This window comes from Colias philodice, chromosome 6 (assembly GCF_061535455.1).
Source record: "Colias philodice isolate Cphi_HAF_F1 chromosome 6, ilColPhil1 Martin Lab GWU primary, whole genome shotgun sequence".
Lineage (NCBI taxonomy): Eukaryota > Metazoa > Arthropoda > Insecta > Lepidoptera > Pieridae > Colias > Colias philodice.
In genome coordinates, this window is record NC_143091.1 from 8,055,752 (window position 1) to 8,080,164 (window position 24,413).

The 24,413-nt window shown below is 32.1% G+C and overlaps 4 protein-coding genes across 4 annotated transcripts; 2 read left to right on the forward strand and 2 right to left on the reverse strand.

Annotated features, from left to right (window-relative positions):
• Positions 1-125: 125 nt before the first annotated feature.
• LOC149487856 (uncharacterized) lies at positions 126-3,108 on the reverse strand. The gene is made up of 6 exons (XM_089695787.1): positions 2,883-3,108; positions 2,522-2,665; positions 1,928-2,056; positions 1,155-1,340; positions 594-797; positions 126-287 (listed from the first exon to the last, which is right to left on the reverse strand). Exons 1-6 carry the CDS (start codon positions 3,051-3,053, stop codon positions 126-128), a joined length of 996 nt encoding a protein of 331 aa, XP_089551913.1. The 5' UTR covers positions 3,054-3,108.
• Positions 3,109-3,553: 445 nt separating this feature from the next.
• On the forward strand, positions 3,554-4,373 carry LOC149487857 (uncharacterized). The gene has a single exon (XM_089696546.1). It carries the CDS (start codon positions 3,682-3,684, stop codon positions 4,291-4,293), a length of 612 nt encoding a protein of 203 aa, XP_089552672.1. The 5' UTR covers positions 3,554-3,681; the 3' UTR covers positions 4,294-4,373.
• Positions 4,374-4,400: 27 nt separating this feature from the next.
• On the reverse strand, positions 4,401-10,803 carry msl-2 (male-specific lethal 2). Its single transcript, XM_089696547.1, has 4 exons — positions 9,984-10,803; positions 8,383-8,592; positions 7,762-7,936; positions 4,401-6,614 (listed from the first exon to the last, which is right to left on the reverse strand). The coding sequence occupies exons 1-4, from the start codon at positions 10,707-10,709 to the stop codon at positions 6,415-6,417; spliced, it is 1,311 nt and encodes a 436-aa protein (XP_089552673.1). The 5' UTR covers positions 10,710-10,803; the 3' UTR covers positions 4,401-6,414.
• A 4,393-nt stretch (positions 10,804-15,196) lies between these two features.
• On the forward strand, positions 15,197-24,109 carry LOC149487859 (uncharacterized). The gene is made up of 5 exons (XM_089696548.1): positions 15,197-15,627; positions 20,456-20,636; positions 21,601-22,159; positions 22,245-22,324; positions 22,606-24,109. Exons 1-5 carry the CDS (start codon positions 15,620-15,622, stop codon positions 22,807-22,809), a joined length of 1,032 nt encoding a protein of 343 aa, XP_089552674.1. The 5' UTR covers positions 15,197-15,619; the 3' UTR covers positions 22,810-24,109.
• The last annotated feature ends 304 nt before the right edge of the window (positions 24,110-24,413 follow it).

Consider the following 24,413-nt stretch of genomic DNA (forward strand, 5'->3'; position numbering starts at 1 on the left):
TCTTATATAAAAAATAAGTACTAAAATAGGTAAAGTAACTAAGAAATATTTTAACAAATAATTGTATTGTTTTAATTATCTATGTATAGCCCTACAGAAATATTTATTAATAAGGCACATAGACCTCATTTCCACGGTGGGGTGTTTCCTTTCTTTTTACATTTTTTTGATTGTGTTTCGAGTTCAGGCATTAAATTCATTAATGATGATTTATTTGATCTCGACGGACTCTTGTATAAAATTTTCAATCTCTTGTCATTTTCCGAACATATGATATCAATTAAATCCTAAAAAAATAATACAGATCATATTTATAGCCAATCAAATGTTGTATTATGAACTAAAGTTATGTTAATGTAGATTCAATTTACGATCAAAGTGAAACTGAAAATTATGAACCTAAAAAAATAGGTATATGAGACTAGGACTGCGGTAGAAGAATATATTTTAGCGTTTGAATATTGAATATGTTTTGGCGCGCTCTGCTAAAACTAACTTAAATATTTGATAATGTTTTTATATTCTTCTTATAAGAGAATTACCCAGTCTACATCGAAAATGAAAGTTTATTGTAATCATATAAATGCTCTTGCCTTTTCAAATAGAGGAGAGTGAACTATATCCTTTTTCAGACGATTCCTCCTTGGCTCATTTTGGCGAAACGATACATTTCTTTTGTTTTCTGTAAATTCAGGCGACTTTGGTACGTTACAAGATATGCTGTTAAACAACTTCCCGTTAATTTCTGTTTGTGTAGACTGCTCTTTTGTTTTCCTCCTTATTTGTATTGAATTTATCTACAAATAAAAATAAAAAATGTAAAAGCAAAGAATGATAAAGCAAACTATGCTACTAACATTTGCTAGCTATTTTAGAAATCCTTCGATAATATCACCCGGCCCAGGTACCAAGGTACAAGGAAAAAAAATTCTGAACTGATTTTGCTATATTATGTCATTGCAGTATACGTAATTCGAAATTATATAAGACTTTTCTAACACGTAGTACCTACATTATACATAGTAACTCAATGTTCTAACCAGGCAAGGGTAAAAATAACATATTACTGAGATTATCAGTGATGAGACCATCAGAACAACAATTGAACTGAATATCAAATTAGAATAACTTTAAAAGAATTGAAAAATATTTACAATTTCCGGATTATATTTTGACTGTCGTTTAGCACGAGAGGATTTTTGCTGTGTGGGTGGGGGTAGACCTAAATTATGACAAAGACGAGGCACTCGCAACCTTCCCTCGGATTGTGTGTGCTTGCGAACACGTTTCCTTTTGCGTGGTTTTCTTTTTGAACATTCATTGCGATGATGGATTTGGTTCTAAAACAATAAATTAAAAAATATAATGTTCTGTTATTTTTTAACACGCTTTTTTTAGCTGTATCTAATAAACCGACTTCTTTAAACTCGATTCTGACTAACTGATTTCTCCAAACTTTGTATCGGTGACAAATGACAATACAATAATTTTCAGAGATTATTATACTTTTTTTAACTTAATTAGTTAATTATAATTTATAATTTTCATATAGATAACATGATATCAATATTCAAAAGTAATTAGAATTAAGCTTAAAAGAGAGACAGATATCTAAGTCCTAGTAGCTAGACTATAAATAAAGTTAAAGATGACTTGCCGTATCACCTTAAATACGTTTAAAGATACTGATAAAGTCGTTTTGACGTGACAACGTCTTATAATTCGATAGCCGGCTGCACGCACGAAAAAACATGACTCATGCGGCGTTACCTCGCGCTCTGAGGCGTTCCGTAAGGCTTGAAGTGCAAGCGAGAGCGCGGAACGAGCGACAAAGAAGCACAATCGGCCGTTGTCACGTTCAACTATCGTCAGTAAACCGACTTTACAGACAACCAATTTTTTTTAAGCTAAGTACAATTAAAAATACCTGAGACACAGGTGATGTGTTAGGGCGTGGAGGTGCTGGGCGCGGCGGCGGCCTGCGACACCGCGCTGCCGATGCTGTTCGCGGCGGACGACAGCAGTCGGCACAGCTCGCATTTCGCTGCTGATGATTCTACAAGAGAATTCGCTATTGAAGCTATTAGCTAATATTGTAATTATATAAGCATATAATAATGTTTAAACACATTTTAAGGTACCTACTTAATAAAATGGGATAATACACTGAGGTTTCTGTTCGTTGGTGAAAAGTTAAGTTTTTTTTTTTGTTTAACTATAATATAATTTTTAATCATATAAATAATAATGTCCATATACATATTACACGTCGCAACAAATACGCCATCTATGAATGTAATGCAAAAATATTGCGATATCAGTTTTGTAGCGACCACGACCATCGTAATTTTCTAAAATATTTTTTCACGGACCGAGTTTTAACACACGTTTTAAGCTAACTTCTTTAAAATACATAAAATCCACCACACGATTCTACCATTACATACTAAAATACCAAATTCTAACTACTACAACAAAATGATTATCACAAATACATCAGATGTAAGAGTCAGCCTCGTACATCGGATGCAGCACCTGGGTCGAGGTGTGAGCAGCCCGGCGCTGCAGGCGGCAGCTTGCCGTCACCAGCCTGCCCGTGTACATGCAGCTTTATGTTGTTACGGATTAAGTGAGGTTTGATCTCTTCGAACCATATGTCGCAGAGCTGGTGGTGGAAAATGAGTATAATAAGCAATCAATGTAAGGATTATTTTTCTCAAAAACTTATGTCATTGTAAACCGACTTCAAAAAAAAGGAGGAGGTTATAATAAAAAATATTTTTCGATTTACTAGTGATTAATTTTATTTACCTGTGGTTTAACGCCTATCATCATATTGAATTAGTTTGCGTTTATTTTTTTAGCAGGCGTATAAAACTTACATTAACTAGAGCATTTTCCAAATCGTGACGCAATGTTTTTGGTATCTTAGAACTACTTTTATTCCTTGTTTTTGTTTGTTTTGCTGTTGTGTCTCCAAACGCTTTCACAGCCACAGGTCGGGACACCGTATCCCGTGGAAGCATTGTCTTTCGTCCTACAGCTTGGGCCATTATTATTGCATTGTTTGCCTGAAAGGAAATTGACACTGAGCCTAAATTGAATGATATTTATACTCCATTTATATTTATTTGAACGATAAACACAAAAAGTTGAAAAGTTGACGGATTTGACAAGTGACTAAATACTTTACAGTCTGGTTTTTTCGTAAATTATAACGCTGTAATGGAATAAAAAAAGTCCTATATTTCATAATTTTATCAATAGGGGGGTTACTATAGTGTGGGGGTTACCATAATATCTTAAAGAAGTATTATTTCCAGTGTGGGAGTGACGGCGCTAGACGACCCTCATATTTCCACATTTGAAACAATACTGCTTAGATATTATGAGTCAAGATATCATAGTAGTTACGTTCTTTATAAATATTCATTGTTTTCAAAAAAAAATTAAAATAAATTTTCTTTAAATATGACCAAGATCTATTACTTAAATTATACGTACCTGCATTGGAGCCCGATAAATTCATGTACTTGTCGGTAGTTGTAAAAATATCACAAAATAATATACTGAGAAGTCAAAGAACAAGCAAGTCTGCGTTAGCTTTCTCATAAATTTTAAAGTGCATTGACGAAAACTGTAAAATATTAAACACTAGAATTTAAACAAAAGACAATAAACATGTTTTCCTGGAAAACCGTCGTTGGGGGATTTGCAGACAAAATAATTAACGTCACAAACATTTTCAAGGGTGTAAAACAGAACGAAACGATCAATGAGGTTTTATTTTACGGAGGCGACGACGAAGAAAGGAAAAAGCAAGTAGGCCTGAACAATTTGTTTTGTATTTACTATATCATTGCACACGCTGGTCGTACAATAGATATTTCTCTACCGAGCCTTGAAAGTGACACTATCACAAAATGCCTCGTAGATGTTAAAGTTAAGAACAAAGTTAAGATACGCGTAGCTGTACAAGAAAGCAGGGATTTCTGTAATCTTCAAAATCTCGTCGACAGCGGGATTGAAGTTAAAGTTGTAAAATCGAAAGTGAAATTAGAACATGAATTCATATTAATTGACGCAGGACACAGTAATTTAGATGCGGTCGCTATTTTGGGTTCTTTGGATTATGAAATAAATCGGGTAAATTGCTGCAGAGATGCTACTCTCCTTTCCTCAGAGGCCACGCTTGTTTTAGCGTTACAACGAGAGTTCGATCGGGTATGGAATGCTGAGGAAGAAACTGAATTATTTAAGCAATTTGACGAAATTGAAGAATTTAAAGAATAGTTATCCAATAAGCTTCAGATACTTTAATAATAATTTGAATATAGCAAAGTGAATTCGTATTTAATTATGATAAAGTAAAATAAAAGCCACTTATAAAAAAATATGTTGATTTTATTTTATTCACCTTCGTGGAATTATTTCAACGCTAATGTCAAAATAATTTCTGAGATTTCACATTTTATTAATTTTAAGGCAATTCCCTTATATTTTGTACTACAGTGTTTGTTCAAGAGAACTGTTTTCATGCCTCTAATATTTTTACAACAACAATTCAAAACAGCAACACTAAAATTACATAACATGCTTTCTTAAAAAAAAAATGTCACTTTATTTTTTAAAGCCTGTAGTTTTTTATTCAATATTTGAATATAAATAACTATCAAATTTCATCCTGCTTGGTAGAGGCATGCTAATTCTCTCAATAATTGCTTTTAAAATAATTATACTGTCATTGCAAAATATTTTTACAAAAACTGGATTAATGCATCAAGTTTAATTCAAATGTTATTTAAAACTATAAGTTACATATTGCATCAATTGTTTTCTGAGCAATTCATATAATAGTATCCCATTTCCACGCTATAAATTAAATTAACATTCTCTTTGGCCATGCTTTACATATTTTACAGGAATTTAAACATAAGTTTTGATAAGTAACTATGTTTATCCTCAGATATGTAAACCAAATTTCATTTAAAATCAAGTTAGTATTATCTCTTCAATTTTCCTTATAAAAATTTATACAAATATTTACAACAAAATTCATTCATATTCTTACTATCATGTCTGTTATATAAAATTGGAAATAGCACAAGTCTCTTACTTTTAGGTACATATAAAAATATGTCGTTTATTTTTATTTATTAATAATGTTGAAAATTTTATCAGATTTGATGATGTCGATTGCATTTAATAAAATTAAGATAATACAGCTTATTATTTACAATATTACAACTATTAATTTGAATTTGTAAGAAAACAAAAATATATTTATATTATAACTAATACTTTTACATGTACATTTAATCATTTATTGTATATTTCAATAAAGATTTTTCAATTAAAATAATACAGCAATTAAAGAAACTGTATCGGTTCTTTTACACAATAATACATACAATTAATGGTTTCTTTCTTTCTTTTCTTTCGTAAAATAGGAGAGTGTTTGGGTGCCATACCTAAAGGTTACCACTAGGTAATCCAGGTTGTATCTTATGAACCATTATTTAAATCATTAAGGGAGTTAAAATTCCCACAGATTATGTATTTCCATTGCCATATAAAACTATTTCTAAAATTATTTCCTACCGAAAATGGTCACCGACGTTCCTGGCACTTTTCTTTGTTAATATGTTACACTGAATAGCTAGCACACTAGATTGTAATCTGACGGAATATTGTTACTTATCCGTAACAAGCAATTTCAACTATTCCTACTATTGCATTAGATTCTAATTTCTAATATCGACAATTTGCAATTTCGCGAGTCAGATTATAATCTAGTGGTTTATAAAAACAAATGTATTGCAAGTTTCATAAGAAATTCATCATAAACATTATTTTTAGACAATAAATTAATGCTGTGTGTATGTGTAACATATTATATTGACATAGAACTATTAACTAATCAATATTTGTTTGAGTTGTATATTAATTAGTTCATAGATCTAATTGTTAATTTATTAAAATTTTATTGTTTACCGTAAAACATGTTATACGTATAGCTCACCTATTAAATTAGTAGTTAAAATTGATTTAAAACAATATTTTTTTCAGTATGATATCATTAAAAATCTCATACTATTTTTGTATGAATGAATGAATGTCAATATTAAAAAAAATATCAAATATACAATTCATGATTAAACATACAGTGTTGTGATTAAAATAACACATCATGTATAATAACTAAACTACATTCAATTTACTGTAGTTCGATGATCCAAAATTATAATACAACGGCTACAACTAACAGAATTCATTACTTACATAGGAGAGGCTTAACGAATAATTAACTAAACGTACTAAAATTCATATCGCAAATGTGACTAGCAACACCACTGTTATTATTTCACTTAGTTCACATTGTGCAGTCTAGTCTCCGGCTAGAGAAAGCTGTTGTCATACATCAACTTCAATGTCGCTTATATCTTGTGTGGCAGAATGGGGGGATGTTTCTGTGTCGTTTGTCCCTCGGGGTGAACACTGAGTGTAGTCACAGGGCGAACTTAGTTCGTCCTCTGGTGAAGCTGGTAACTCGTCGTCCATTAATATCGTTGCTGGCAAGGACGGCGACACTTCTTGGAGTTGACTTGTGTATACTGTAATTGTTTTAGGGCTTTCATTACTTGGATTGTAGTATTATTAAATTATAATTATCATTTTGTATCTTGAGACTATACACTGTAGGATATTTTTACTTGCATAAAGTCATACAAAAGAAAGGGTTTAACAAATGTCTCTGAGCTTATTATCACAAATTTTTAGAAGTAAATAGCCGATCTTGATTATATTTTGCGTATTGTTATTAAGTCCAAATTATAAGTTATAAGTAGACATCGGATTATATGCATTTGCATATTTGCATATGCAAATGCATAAAACTCTCTAATTACGGCGTTAGTGCATATTATAGCCTTTTTCCCCAATCGTGCATATTTCGTTAAGTAGCGGGAGTTTTGATTGGTCGACTAACCTTTATTAGCCAATCAGAACGCTCAGCGAGTAAACCAACCCTATTTTGGCATGGTAAAAGGGCAAAAAATTACAAAATGGGCTCCATTTTAAGTAATTTTTGAGCCATTCAAAATAGGGCTAGATTACCCTTTTGGGGCTAAAAACTTAAAACACGGGTTGAATTCCAAAAAAGGGCTAGATTTAGCCCGGAAAGGTCTAAGGTGGCAACATAGGGCTCGCGGGTGACAAAAGTCACAAATTTGCGATCGAAAATTTGGTTAAAATGCTAAATTGTATATTGGCACAAAAACTATACTTAATTTCAAGAAAATTTCACTGGTTTTGTGCAATCTTTGATTTAAATTTAAAATTAATAAAGGTTTATTGATTTTGTATTGTGCATATTTTAGGCATATCAGTCGTTTTTAGTGCATATTTCGGCCTTTTTTAGTGCATATTTGCATGCATATTTTGGCATTTTGTTAGTGCATATAATCCGATGTCTAGTTATAAGTATTTTAATTAATTTTGAAAATATTGTTTATTGTGCTTTTCATGTATTGTTAATTCAAATGAAGACTATAACAACTAATTTCAACTTATCCATCCAGCCTGAATACAAAATATTTTAGTCATTTAATAACTCAGGCCCCGGAATCACAGACACAATAGAAAATCTATTGTGTCGTGGACCGATCGGGCCTTTCCGGGCTCAATGGGTTAACAAATAATTGCAACATTCCTACATTCTTAGCTAATTGAGTAATTACTAAGTAAAAAAAAATATTATACCTTTAATATCAGAAGACTTATAATCCGCAGTGAAGCTGAGGGACTCCTCCATAGCTTCCATAGTGAGCGTGTCTGTGTCCAGGCTATCCATGGACCCAGAACATGACGGGGAACTATCGGGGTTCGTATTTAATGATATTTGGATGCTATCTAATTGAGGTATATGTGGACGAACCTGTAAATTATATAGTACTGTGTTTTATTTATTTCTTGATTTGAATAAATGAATTTCATTTCTTGTACAGAAAAATCTATGGGTAATAGGAACATAATATCTTTAGTTTTGTATTTTTTGTGTAATATATTTCACAATGATATAAAAGGTCAGACAATTTTAATGTTAATCTTGTTATATGCTTATGAGCAAAAGTGATTGACAGCTCAGCCTTACTTATTTTATGCATATTAATTTTGTAAAATACAGAATAACAAGGTTAATTATTAATTACTTTCAATTAACTAATTATTCAAATAGTATTACTTAAATGATAGCATAAAAATTTAAATCTAACATTTCTTTAGATTTTAATTTTTTACAAAATGACAAATTCATATTTTCAATTACTCAAAGTTAGTTTCATTAACTAATTTATATTCTCAAATTTATATCACTGCTCTTACCTTCATGCCATCAGGCCTATGAGGGTTTCTACAGCCTTTACATTTACATTCTGTACATGGTTTACTTTCGACATAGCACGGACACCGCTGCCCGCAACACGTTAGCTTTCCTGGTGTGGCCGTTGCATTGCCGCATCGACAGCCTTTACGCTTACTACTTGAAGAGTTGCGAGACCTGTTCGATGGCTTCTTAAAACCTAATTGATTTGACTGAAAACAAAAATTTCATTATATCAAAACTAAATTATAAGTTTGCAAGATTAAATTTTATATTTTAACTAGAGCTTCGCCCCGGCTTCGCCCGTGGTACATATTTCGCAATAAAAGGTAGCCTATGTAAGGACATAATTTGGTATGGAGATATTTTGATACCCGAGAAAGGTCTCGGGTCTCGGTCTTCATGCAAATTGGTTCAGTAGTTTAGGTGTGATCATAGAAATCTAAATAACAAGACACATAGAAGTGCTATAATGTCATAATTCGTATGAAAACCGCTGTCGCCAAAATCAACACATTTAAACCGATAGCTAAACAGTACACACAAGTAAACTATGCCTTTTATTGGACAGCTTGATTTTAGTGAAAACTAACTTAAATATTAAATTAAGCTTTTTAATATGTATCCTAACACACGAATTTACGGTTTATTTTAGAACTAGCGACCCGCCCCGGCTTCGCACGGGTGCAATGCTGATACTTAATACACTACAGAAAAACTGTGAACGTTGTATATAAAAACATAGCGACCCGCTCCGGCTTCGCACGGGTATAAAATAGATAGCCGGGCGGCCGGCCGGTACCGCCGCAAACGCTACGGCCCGCAATTTTTAAATCTGTAATATCTTCGAAAATATTCACTTAAATCATACGGTGTAAAGGGCCATATAGATCTATATTAAATGAACAATGTATTCAAGGTATTTAATTTGTTAAGGATTAATGCTGTATTGGTTAAAATCGCATCGAAAATTTGCCATTATTTACAATATAAAGGCCAATTGTTACCTAACAGATTGCCTGGTCGCAGTAATATCAAAAAAAAAAAAAAAAATTATTTGTCGTAAAAAGTAAATGACAAAAAAAAGTTATTGTGGGTTATCCATAAGAGATAGACATATACCATCGCGGACTTTTCTGTAGATCTTTTCAATGTGTATAATACCTAGTACATTATTTTGATAAAACTCGTAGGGTTTAGCCTGCGTTTGCAATGTAAGCGGAGAAAATGTAATTTTTTACGACATCACATTAGAAATCTCAAAAATAACAGTACTTCTCCACTATTTTATGGATGTTATTATACATATAAACCTTCCTCTTGAATCACTCTATCTATTAAAAAAAACCGCATCAAAATCCGTTGCGTAGTTTCAAAGATTTAAGCGTACAAAGGGACATAGGGACATAGGGACAGGGAAAGCGTCTTTGTTTCATACTATGTAGTGATAACATCCCTAAGCATATGAGAAGTTTTGTTTATTTTTGCTCCAATACGCAAAAATTCGGCTGAGGTTTATTTTCTTATTCTTTTTTTCTAATCTAAAAAGCAAATCTATTACTTCTTATTTATAATATGTACAAAGAAAAAATTGAAAATTCACCTTGCTTTCTCGTGGGCTTGGTTCACTTTGTGATACTTCTGCTTCTTCCACTGCTTTTCTCTTAATGGTAATCTTATTACCAGAACCAGCGTACATTACTGAATAAAGCGGCGATCCATTTGATAGACCTTTTGTATTTGGTGACCCTTTATTTGACGATCTTGTTTCCATACTACTTGACGATGCTACCTGCGTTTGTGTTGATGTAGAGTTTGTATAAACACATGGCAATATGCTATAGGCAGATTTAGAAAGTCCAGCATTACATTTAAAATCATCATTGAATCTGGCAGCTTCTTGAATTAAATCTATCAAACCTGAACTAGCTACAGTCCCACCGTTAATACCTGCCGCTATTTCGTCTTCTTCTAATAAAGTCTTGAATGTATCGGTGTCTATAAAATATTCACAAAGCTTTTTATAACATTGTAATAGTATTCGTAGTTGTAAGTTTTCGGAATAATTATCGTAATCCTTACACCAACTGCAGGAGGGTTTTAATTTTTTTCTCCCGCCTTTACAATTTTTGCAAACGTGATGCTGACAACTTGAATTTGTAGGCGTATACGGTTCTTTTAATAAATTACCGCAGACAGTACAAGACAACGATTGTCGTAAATAAGGAACTAAACGAAACAAATCGGTCCACGAACTCTTATCCGCTGGGTCCGCTAAGATAATTAAACGACACGTAGAAACATACAAACTTGTAGCGTTCATCTTCATTTATAAAACTTTTAATCTACACATTAGTTATTATTGTATATCCTTCACACCAAAATATTATTAACTTTCAAGTAAAAAGCCGCAAACGCTCCGACAATTCTGTCAATTATTGTCAAGTTATGTCAACATGACACTGTCTGTTAAAAATTCATATTTTTAAAACATGCAATATTCTCGGTAACGGATACAAGGATTATTTATATGATGGTAACGTGATGGTAACCATGTAAAACGTAGTCAAGTTAATTAAATACGCTTGTACCACAGTATTACCACAGTATGGCGACGAATGTACTTGTGCAGAGAAACGGAGGGGAACTGGTGGGGGGTCGGGCGACGCGGGCCGCTTAATGCAATCACGCTGAGTTTGCATTAACTATCGCGAAAGGACGACACAGTCGTATTTTTTGTGTAATTATTTTATTATACATAGGTACTTACATATTCTATTATGGCGCGCAAAAACTGTTCCGTTTACGGATGTAAATCTACATTGAAATCCCAGATGGAAACAATATTTCAGAAAGATTGTATTAATTGTATCTGTTGAATTAAAATCAAAGCTATGTATATGTTGTCCTCATTATTTTCTAATCAGATTGTACATCCCAATGCGAATGCATTACTTAGTTAAATGTTATAATATACAATTAAGAACATCCAAAAATAGTGTCCACGTAAATATTTAGCAGTGCAATATCTGTAATTATATATTTATGAACAAATAATTACATCAGATTTAATAATCGCAATTATTTTGAATGTACATATGAATAAATGATTTCATCATAATATTAATAATCACAATTGTTTTATTTCCCATTTGTTGCAACCCTAGCGTATTTTCGTGTGGCAGCGTAAGTACCTACGCTGGCGGCGGCATCGCGTGACATCAAAGGCGATTCCTTACTGTAGGAAATAATATTGTGTAATACTGTGCTTGTACGCATCTTATAAGGTATGTCTATAGTCAAGTATGGAATATTAATTTAGCTTTAAGTTAAATATCACAATAATAATTATCTTTATAGGTCGTTATAATAGGCGACACTTACATAACTGTAGCGCTGAGTGAAATGTGGAGAAAATTACTGCGCAGGTTCGGGCCAGCGCTAAACTTAAGATAAGTATACTAAATATTGCTACAGTACTTTAAAAAAGTGTTAAATATACGAATTTTCAAAATACTTATGTTCATCAAAATAGTGTAAGAATAGGTACACCTATCTAAAACCACAATTCTATTTAAACTGCATGAGCGTAAACTCAAACATTCATACATTGCGCGAATGTTTGCACGCAAATGAGTAACCTGTGATTTGTTGCGTTCAGCTTTGTTGATCTATAATATATTATATCCATGAATACAGCGCTTATGTCTCACACATTAAACTATATTTTAAATTAACTATACTATGCTAACTATTAGATTATTGTAGAAAATAGTAATCCATTATTACAATTTCCAGGCAGCTTTAATTTAAACAATGACGTCTGTTCACATATTACAAGGCAAAAAGTCATGAATCTTCTTGCCATGAAGAAAGGAAAAAAAAGTAAAAAAAAAACTAGTGGCTGTTTTTGGCGCTAAATCAGTTCAAATAAAATCACGATAATGTATTGGATAATGTTTTGTTTAAAATAAAATGAGAATGAGACAAAGTGAAAATTTTAACGTTTTATAGATAAGGTCCATTTTTTTAAATAGGTAAGTAATTATTAAGTACAAAATCCATTATAAATATATCGTACTTCCAGCTGCTGAAACTGCATTGAATGTTGTTTGCTTTCAAGTATTTATAAATTACTAGCGGTTCGCCCCGGCTTCACCCGTTGTACCTACATGTTTAAACTATCCTATCTCTCAAGTTGGATCGAACTGCACATGGTGTGCGAATTTTATTATAATCGGTTAAGTGGTTTAAGCCGGGTATCCACTTAGGTTCGCCGTGGTTTGCGAACGCGCCCGCTCCGCAAACCAAACATAATGGATACGTCGTGATCGCGGAGCGCGACTGGAGCACGATCGGAGCACGGCGGAGCGCTCCGGAAGCGGTTTTTTGCGCGAACTCAAAGGGGAGCGCAGTTTGTTCGTGGATGCGAGCGTGTGTTTGTTAAGTTCGCGAACATGGAGTGGTCCGATGAAATGATGAATATATGCATTATTTCTTCTTCCCTTATTCATATTACCTTGCCAAAATTGAGGAGGTTGTTTGTAATCCATCACAATATATGTATCAAAATATAAGCTGCACTTCCTACTAATTCTGGAGGCGGCATGTTTGCACCGACCGTCTGTCGTGTCAGGAGCGCGGAATTTAGCGCTCCGACAGGAGCACTGATGTTGCAGCCTAAGTGTGTACACTGTACACGTTCACGTTCGCGGAGCACACAGTGTTCGCAATCCACGGCGAACCTAAGTGGATACCCGGCTTTAGGAGTCCATTGAGGACAAACATTGTGACACGAGATATATACATATTAAGATTACACAGCTCAACAAAAAAAACATTTTTTTTTGTTGCCCTGGATATTTCTACAGATTTATATAATTCAAGTACCTGGTTTGCGAATGTAATCATTAAAATTATTTAATTGGCTCTAGTTTTTTTTTTTTAATTTGGATTTTCATATATTAAATTTTCTTACGGCCCTTCAGAATACGGGTTAATAACAAGTGTTTATTTTTTTGGTGAATTACGTTTTCTGCACATTTATTTGCTCAGAAATAACCCTATTCTATAAAACTGGCTGTAGAATATCAAAATAATAAATGATTTCTGTAAAAAAATCATTTTTATGAACAACAATGTTCGGTTTGTATTGAGTTGAAGAAACCCAGTAGCACTTAGTCAGCAAAGTGGATAGGTATACGAAATTCCCTTGATGTTTTTATTAATAGAATTAGACAAAGCAAATTAATTAGGAATAATTAATAAATATGAGAATTTAGGCCTTTGAGGGAATCTAGAAGTATAAGAAGAATACCCGACGGCCCTACAGGACGGGCGTGTCGAAAATTGATAAAAGATGGAAATTTAACAAAATTTTATAACTGATGCTGAATGGAAATTATGGACAGATATAGTATTGGTAAATTTAAGGTAAATTTAAAACACCAAATTAAAGAAATTGCACAACAGTTGTTAAAAAACTTCATTATTTTATGAGCAATTACGAACATAAAGCTACACTTTCCCCACAGTCTCCTGGATAGATATCCAGTAAATCTGCAAAATTTCTGTGAGAAACAGGAAGAACGCAACGAAAAAGAAGTAAAAATTATGGAATAAAGGTATCAGGGTATATGGGATCGTCACATGATGGCAGATTACTGATGGTCCATAACAAAACTATTGTCCCAAAATTAACTAAGAAGAGAAGCTTATAAAATCTATTTCCTTGTACTATTTCATAAGTTTTAATGATTTTTCTCTATTTTTATATCCATTTGAATCAATTAAATACTAAAACAAAACAATAAGTAAAACTTTGTAATAAATAAATGATGTTAAACAAATATATACTACCTTCTATTTCATGCTGCGTTTTAGACTAATAAGAAAATTAGGATTAAAAAAAAACTAGAGCCAATCTACCAAAACCATTAATAGTTTTATATATAATACCTATGCATTAAATTATTAGAAACCACTTTCACATCCAGGGCAACAAAATCATTGTTGACCAGTGTTATCTACTTATTATTTTTTTATCATGTTAAATTTTGTCTCAAAGTAATAAGTAAGGTAATAAGGTGGACTTATTTCAGTTATTTGTTCCTTATTCAAATTCCGCGCCATAACAGAGACTGAAGGTGGCTTGGCAATTTCTATTATTATAATAAAAATTTCTTCAAAATTCAGATTTTAAATAATAAACATTCGAATATGTCTCATTCTAATTTCACATTCTTTACTTTATGTTATTGTTATGTTGGGTTGTGCTTAAACATATAAATAAAAATTGTGCTTGTTAAAAATTCTCAGGCGAAAAGAATTCGCAGACTAGATGTATATAATTTCCATTTAATATCATAGGCATAGGTAGCTTTTGTTTTGGTACAATTTATCAGTCATTCTTATTTTTTTCTATTTAACAAAGCTGAAGGGGGCATTTTTTACTTCTTCCAGTCATATTCTTTCGATACTTACCTAAAATAATTAGTCATAAATTTGTGCAAGAGCAGAAACATCTCAATTCAAATGTAACGACTATCCACTTTAATCCCTAAAATGACAAACTTTAGAAAATAACAAAAATAAATAAAAGCGGAAACAACACCCAGATTTTGCTTGATACATAATATTATAAAGTATTTCATAAAAACATTTATTCAGCTATTCATAATCGTTAATGAGCAATTAAGACTGTTAATCGAAAAGCAAGCAACGAGATGTTATTAGGTACCGTCATATTACCTAATAGCCAACCATTAACCTAATCATGCTCAAATAATATTATTATTTCGATTGAAAAACAAAGACAATTTACTTATCGTAGTTGTACCGTGTACTTGGACAAATAATCGTGCAGCCAATCGGAGCATATAGATAGGACGTCAATTACGTTAGATATTCGACTGTAGCGATTGTTCATATTATGGTCATTGTCTCAGTCCTCATAGCGAAAAAACACGGAGCCTTGTTGATGGACTAGAGCTGATAAAAGATTAGTGCGACAGTATTATTTGATCCTCCGCATGAAAAACATCTCCTCGGACCTCGACGATAAGGAGACCTCAGTACTTGGGAGTGAGCTAATTGAATCAATTCAACGATCGTCTTCCGTTTATTACATCTCTGGAAAGTGCATGTGATTGTGTTCAATCGCAATGTTTTGAGTGATGGTGATGTGGACAAAAAAGTGTGATATTCGATGATTGTGAATCCATACTTAGAGGAGAAAAAATGAACAGGTACATATACGGATTATTTTAAAATTTGTAACGAATAATAATATGTAGAGCTATTTCCATATGGACAGGATCTGTTGGTTCTCTGTCTCTCCTTTCATGATTTATAATATGACTTGCACCAATTAAAATATAAATATTACACTGTAATGGAATGAATAAAATAATATATTTTATGGATATGACCGTAGCTATAGCGAAATTAGGCTTAGCAATGTTCATATGTGATGAAAAATTTTCAACATTCATTATCCACTAAAAAAGAATTGCCTGTTGTTTCATACCTAAATTGTTACATAAGACATAAGGGAACTATAACCTCATTTATTAATTGCTATTTTAATTAGCACAAGTACCTACTTATAATACGTATCAACTGCCCTTTACGCACGTAAGTAATAAATGCAAAAATAATAGGCTCTACAAAATATTTAGTAAACTTTTCAAATGTAGCTATTTTCAATAGATTATTTTTCTATAATAAGCTGTATTGTGTGTATACCAGATATTTAAAGGGATAGCAGCACCTAAATAAATCAGTAAACAAAATTACTAAACGGTATTATTATCACGATACCTACCTAGTTACCACAAAATCAATTAAAATGTACTTTTAATAATATTTTATCTGGTACCTCGACATATTTTAGGTAATTATATCTATCAATGTTATATATCTATCTATAATTACCAAGCAAGGTGTGAAATATTAAGATAATTAATGTGAATCATAAGTCGAATTGATATCAACGAATTTCACGTATTTGGGGTTTGACTCTATTATTTGTTGAAGCCGCGATTCTGTTAACACTATTCATGTGTCATTATTCTTCAAAGAAAAAGATAATACAAAATTTATCAACGTGAAAAAAATTGAATGACGTAAATATAAATAGAATTTATTTCCTACTAAAAATAATTTTAGAGAAATTATCGTAAAATGTCGTGTTTGTTCAAGATAATATAAAAACTAGAGTACTACGGTAGGTATTGTTTGAGTCAATTTTTCTCTTGATTAACATTGCCAGGGGCGTTGGCGCATCATAAAGATCAATCAGACAATTGAGGCCGTTACGGCCCATGCGTAGGAGATAGGAGTGTCCCCAACAATGTACACAGCTTCCGTTAAGTAGCTTTTTGATATTCCTATGCAAAATTAATCAGATTACGTTATCACCGATAAATCAGGAATTACGGGTATTTCTTCGTGCAGGAAATCCTTGAATTCTGGCGTTTATGATAAATAAACGGCTGCAGCACTTTTCCACTATCATGCATCGTATGCTTTGGTATTTGATTTAAACAATATTTAAGAATTTTTATCTTCCTTTTTGTTAAGACATAGCTACTCAAGTAGGTACCTACCAAAGAGTCCTTATTAAGAGCGTTTATTCCGCGTATTTTATTTGCGGATCGTCGGGAGCTCAAGACACCAATTAAAGGAATTAATTTGACCTCTAGCAATTATAAAGTTCATAGACCAATCCCTTGCAAATTTGTGTTACGTTTTTACTGGTTACCGAATATTGAAGTGTCCATTATTCGAATTTAATTCATCGACATAGGTATATATTATTGAAATATGTTATATGACGTTGCTTTTTTTAAGATTAACAAAATTAAATATGTAGTTAATTTTAAGGTTTAACCTGGCTCTAAAATTGTAGTTTAATGTTCTTAGCCTTGAATATTTTTATCTTCATAAGTGCCAAAATACGTGTAAGATAGACAAGTATCTGTGTATTTAGGACACGGTCAATTACGGTAAAGATTAAACTTTATTGTTATCAGTGCTTGCACTCATCTTTACAATCAACCGTTTAATTGTTGTCATCTCTTTTTATGAAAAAAATATATGAATAAAATCATATCATCAATATAAATGATAAAATCGGTAAAAACCTAAGTTTATACTAATCATTACTAAACGATTATTACGAAATAAAATTTACCATATCACAGTAAACCTAGTACTTGAAACAACAAACAGCAAATTATGTACGAATATGAAAGAGCTATCACGTGGAAACTACGTTTCTCTAGTACCTTCATAGTTCATACCGCGTCTGAATCATGAGTGACGCTCACATCACGAGGATGCTCTATTATCCAGTGCACCACCATTATTGCATTACTTTAGAACCGCTAATTTACTATTAATTTAACCGCCATTATTTTCATTATATATGGTGACATAAGAATAACAAAGTTATCCTACAATGTCACTACATGACGCAAAATTATAGGTGAGGACGGAAAGAGTGAGCGATTGTATTTTCAGTGAGTGAATAAATGTTTCATTTTGTGTGAATATCAATGTTGATGTTGATATTGACACAAAATATTGCCTAAAACATAAGTGAGTATGTTTCGTCGAACTAAGCATTAGATACGATGTACGTCGTAGACCTAACTCGGCAGGTACATAACTGATAAAAAGTAAAGCATCAACTATTATTATAAATGATTGATTATAATTAATCAAAACAAATTCCTAGTAATCAGACATAAAACTAGGATTATTTTTATTTGAAAGATAACGTCAAATTATAAAGTGATTGTTGAATTTATTAGCTAATCTTTTAGGTATACGTACTTAAAAATCGGGCAATACTTCTTTAATATCACATTAATAATATAAATATAACCAAACAACCCTCGTTTATAATATTAGTAGGATGAAAAGCTATTTTGAAGTGTTTTATTTATACAGAAAACGTTGGATGGTAATGAGATTAAATCGAAACAGTTAGGTAGGTTGGTACTTGAATCATTTCATTCGAAGAAGTATTGAACACATTAGTTACTCAGCTCTACATTTGTGTAAGTAGTGACACAGAGTAGAGAATAGAAGGTGAACGACACTTCGATGCATTTTATAAGATACCATGATAATATATAAGTATAACATTTTAGTTGAATAGAAGATAGTATTTCCAACTCGAGTGTTCAGAACAAAGACGTAGAAACTTGAATCTTGTTTAGACACAGGATCATCATTACCAGTACTTAGCAACTATTTGCACTACCTATTTAGATAACACAGAAAGACTTGTTTTATAGAAATGTAAACTTCATTGTATTATCGTGTTCACTATAGTACCATAATATATCATAATAATTATTTTTGTAAGCATAGTATAACTAGCTTTATATTAGTGAGACGTGGCCGTATAGCCATTCATATTAGAAGCCCTGGATTTATATGCTAGACCTAGAGGAACATACTCGGCGCGGCGTTAGTTCCCAAAGCGAAACAAAAACAGGAAAAGGTCGATACTTTTTACACCGCTAGAGCGGCTCTATGGCTTAAAATCGACTCTACATGTTCGGTTTGTACTTTTTTGTAGTCCTGCTAACCTACAAACCTACACGCATCGATCAAATTATATATCTGAAATTAATCCTCACTGAGTCAGTAAAACATAAATGATTGAATAGATTTTAAACTATAGATAACATCATCGTTATCATACAGACATTATACGGTTTATGTACTTTTAATAAAATTTCGGTCACCATCCACCTACTTAAGCAATGTTAGTATATGGAGTGTGCTGCCATTGATAACTACATCAAAATGTTACACGCGTCAAAGTTTATCATAGATATGAATAATAAACCGAGATAGGAAGATATTATATTCTTGTCTCTTTATTTATTTTTAATGTATTATTTTTAAAATTATTTACTAACACAATCATATCACAGTTAATATCCATTTTACCAATACTATAATACAGATGTATATTTCAAAATTAATTATGCTAACTATAAGCTACATACTTTTAGCTTTTATCATATTATGCCTCGTAAGTTGTTCCGGTCTATCTATCTATTTTCTTTTGCCATTGGGCAATTATTTGGTCCTGCTTTTGAGAGCATAGCTATAATTTTCTTAGTTGCAAGGATGTAGACAACCCTTCCCTCTGAAAGTTGTGCTAAACACCAATTTAACAATAATATAGGTAAAGTATATAACAATTTAAACTTTAATTCTGTGGACACCGCATAGTAGTAAACAGCAAATATCTCATCACTTTACACAACTAGTAACTACCACTTATAGGTACCAACATTAACATACTATAAGCCTTCACTGCGGGTAAAGCGACAATTTATGATTTTGTCATTAATTCAAATGGCACACGGAATCCATTAGTTACAACTCCACGACCTGTATAATATTATTTATTAAGTCTAAGATAAATAAATACAAGAATATCATTGGAACTTGGAAGAAAATACAAACAAACGGCCTTTGTTTATCTGACTTATGACCCACCGTATGATAACGATGATAACTATTTCCAAGTAAATTCTTCACGTTGACTTATAATTTATGAATAATCAATAAAGGTTTTATAATACTTACCTAATGAAAGCAGAATCGAGTATTATTTCTAAGGCACACCTACCACGTACTATAAAAGAGGTTGGTAGGTCTTCTCTATCGTTAGGCACCTAGGTTTACAACCTGGGTAGGTACCTACTGCGTAAATAGTAAGACAAGATCAAATTCTTCGACGATCATTACCTGCTCTAGGTCCTTCTTTATTCTGCTCTTTCACGATTATCGTTAAATAGTACTTACTAGAACTTGATATAAAAAATAGCGTATAGTGTCGAGCACACGTGAAAGAAGTGAACTTTTTTGGCAAGATTCAAAAATACCAAAATCATCGCCGTGACGTGACGGTATTGCTATGATGCGACCTTAAAATTTTACTCAACGCGACTATAGAAGCGTCACTTCAAAATTTAGTTTCTTTCGCAGGTCATATCCCTCACTTTTAACTGGAAAATAAGCATCACAACCTTTTTATTTCAGAATACACTTATGTATAATAGTGGTCTGCAGTTATGCCGTGTCTGCAAAACAGATGACGGATCTCGAGGCTCTTGCATCCGCTCCAACGAGATGCACCTACGAATATGCCTTTGACATGTATGGAGCACATTGCGCTGGACTCAGATTGAACAAAATACCGAGTCTCAGAGGTGGAATTGAGGTATATATTTCTTATCTTAGGCAATTTTTGACGTGACAACGTCTTATAATTCGATAGAGCAGGCTGCACGCACGAAAAAACATGACTCATGCAGCGTTACCTCGCTCTGAGGCGTTCCAAGCGAGAGCGCGGAACGAGCGACAAAGAAGCACAATCGGTCTAAAGATGTTGTCACGTTCAAATATCGTCAGTAAACCGACTTTACAGACAACCAATTTTTTTTGATCTGTGATCAATGATAAATATTTCAATATTTCTTTAATTTTATTTGATTATCGATTGGTAGTTGGTACTTATCTACATATTATGATAATGGTACCTAACTATTGCATGGATACAAGATGTTATGATAAATGATAATAATTTCTGCATAGTTTCTCCTTGGATAAGGCTAGATAAAATAAGATCATAAAATTTGGTAGAGTTTCGACAATCTTCTCTAGTACGTCTTATCCTCCTGTTATTCCCTTTTACACTCACATTTACTCAGGCTCAGTACCTAACAATATGCTTGTAATTATTGTGAGAAGTTAATTAGGTACTTATATAGCTTCGATATTCCATGTGTATGTAATCATTATTTACCGCTGCGATAAAATTTGTATTGTATTAAATCATTTTACGAATAACGACTTTTGTGCTATGGATGATATCTACTGTAAACCTTTATCTTATCATACTCATTTAATTGAATTCTACAAGATAGGTGTTCAATACCTTTGTTTGCACAATTCAGTTTTTCATATCAGACAATAATTTATTGTTATTTTCAAAATCCTGATTAATTATTTTTACGGACTTTATACGGAATAGCATTGCTTGCTTGAAACTACTTGCACAAGTAAAAATGCATGATGCGGAATAAATGTCCAACCTGTGGTCCAACCTAACCTCATCCACGCCTTTCAAACAATTTGTCATTCATAAGCGTGAAAAAATATATAATTCATTTTTTTTCTTACAGATCCTCGACTTCAGTGACAATAAACTGCAAGAAATTCATGACGACACATTGTCTTCGTACAGCAGTATCAAATTCCTGTATTTGTCAGAAAATCAAATTTATTCCATCGAAGAAAATGCTTTCTTCTACCTATCTAATCTCCAAACCTTAGATCTGTCTAAAAATGTAATCTTGGCTCTGCCGGAATCCATTTTCCATTTATCGTCTTTACGAAAGTTGTATTTAAATGGGAATCCTTTACTGCATTTGCATTTCACCAATCTTAAATTGAGCAAACCTATTCAGGCTCCAATAGAGCTCTTGGATATTTCTGAGTGTAAGATCAAAGTATTGCCAGAATGGGGGATTCTACCACAATTAATTTTATACAACATCTCAAATAACCCATTAATGTCTATAGATGCTTTACACTTTAGTTCAATGTGTAAGTTAGCCAAGGTAGATCTCACAAAATCTATAGACAACTTAAAGTTGTGCGACTTGAGAATGACAATAACGTGGTTCCAAGAAAAGAAGGTCTATTTCCAGTTGGATGACTACAGTAAATTAAATTCAAGAGGTAACGATGTATACCACAGTAATAATGTAGATTGTAGATTATTAATAAATTGAATTATTTATGGATTGTGTTTTATTTCTTCCAGAATTCGAGAACTGTCGTAAGGAGGAAATACCCGCAAATCTAAACGCAACTTATCATGAATGTCGCAGTTTGTACAGACAGGTAAGTGTACAATACAAAATGCTGTGCTAAATAAAAATAAATAATTTCAAAATTCCTTCACCATTTAATATTTTAATAAAACATGAAGTGACCGAACAAGTCATTTAATTGTTTAGTTTCCTTCCTCAGAATGAAACTTCTATTGTGTTGCATTTCATTTCAATGAATAGCCTTTTATGGTTTTAACCGTAAACAAATTTCAAAATACTTCATAATAATCTCCTAGTATCAATATCCACTGAAAATACAATTTTTTTCATATTGCTATTATTATTTTTCAGGAGCAAAGTATAAGAACATCTCGTCGTACTTGGCTAACCATAGCGGGTGGGTTGGCGGGTTTCCTTGTAGGCTTTGTGTTACTGTTATACGTTATGCACAGACATAATGTATCGCAGACGAAACGAGCTGACAAAGTAACCAAGAAAATCCCACCAGATGGCGATAGACAAGCGTCTGCTGTTCTACTCAATAATGTAGCATAAACAATATTCTATTATCTATGCATGCAAATCTTTTTTATGGTTTAAATTAACCGACACAATATTTTATATCTACCCACCATAACACGTAAAAGTTAATATTGGGTTTCAAAAATATTTCAAATAAGATGTGCTATATTTTTTGGAGTTAATAAATTCTTTTGATTAAATGTAAAAGGCCAAACAAATGAAACGTGAAATATAAAACGTACGACTTTGAAAAATGTTTAATTCTTATTGTTAGATTAAAACTGTATTAATAAATATTTTGAGGCTTTTGAAGGCTGACTAGTTTGTACTACAAGTAAAAACATTTTAATGTTGTATGAAATGTTTGGATGATGCAATTATTGACTACATGTGTTTGTGTTTTCTATATACCTATTGTTTAATGTTTAAAATAAATTACTATATTAATTAAATAAGAGGAATCTCCAGCCATGTAAACATAATTAATAGATGAAATAATATTTGAATACCCGAAAAAAAAACTAAGAATAGGACTTCAATGTTTGGAACCTCCTGACACAAGCATTTTATTTGCTTACTACAAGTGCTCCAATCACAAATTTGTTTAAGACCTAATGTAAAGGAAAGAAAGAAATAATTTGAACTTGAATTTGAATAGCGTAGAATATAATATAGATTTTTTCGGAATTGAACGTTTATTAAACTGTAACAATAAAATGTAAATTTAACAATTAAGTAAGTAGGTATCTACCCAAAATAGGTTGTAATTAATTATTTCATTCATTATTGTTATTAAAAAAAAATATGTTTATTTGTATTGTGTATAACACATTTAAAAATAAGTTGAATTTAAAATAAAATATAGTCACAACATAAACGTAGTCAATAAACATAGGATATTATTGGTTTTAAATTTTATTAGGCGTGTTAGTGATTTTAATTTAAAAATTAAAGGCAAATTATACATGAGCGAGCATTATGTTTTTTGTGTATTGTGTAACAATTAATAATAAATATTATATGAATAAAGTAAGTAAGAATACAGTGTCCCGAAGATCAATAGACACTGCCTCTTAAATTATGCTTTTTTTACAAAATAAAGCTAATTTTAAGGAAAATTGTATCTACACTTTCTTTTGCTAATTGCCAAAGAGGAGATATCTATGTGCCTTATGTGTGTTTATGCCAAAGATATTAGTTGTAAGACAATTCAATTTTAATACACAGTAATAAAAATATTTACATGCTTAACTCACGTGTATTTTACCAGGTATGTGTTACTAAATTCTGTGATACCTAAAATTGTAGCAATAATTAAATTTATTTTATATAATGGTGTGTTTTATTTTAACGCCTCAGCCCTGAACCGAGTTGATTTGGATGAAATTTGGTAAAAGTTTGAGACCTGACAAAGGACAAAGGATAATTTTGGGAACTGTGCGAATTTTCCTTTGACTACGCGGGTGAAGTCACGGGCCGAAACTTAAAGACACAGTGACACTCGTCGCCACGTTCAAACAATCTGATCACGAACACGAAATTCTACTTAAATCAAGAAACTAAGCTTTGCACAAATATTATTATTTGCATACTATTTGCGCAATGCGTTGTGTAATTTTAGTAGATATTTAATAAAA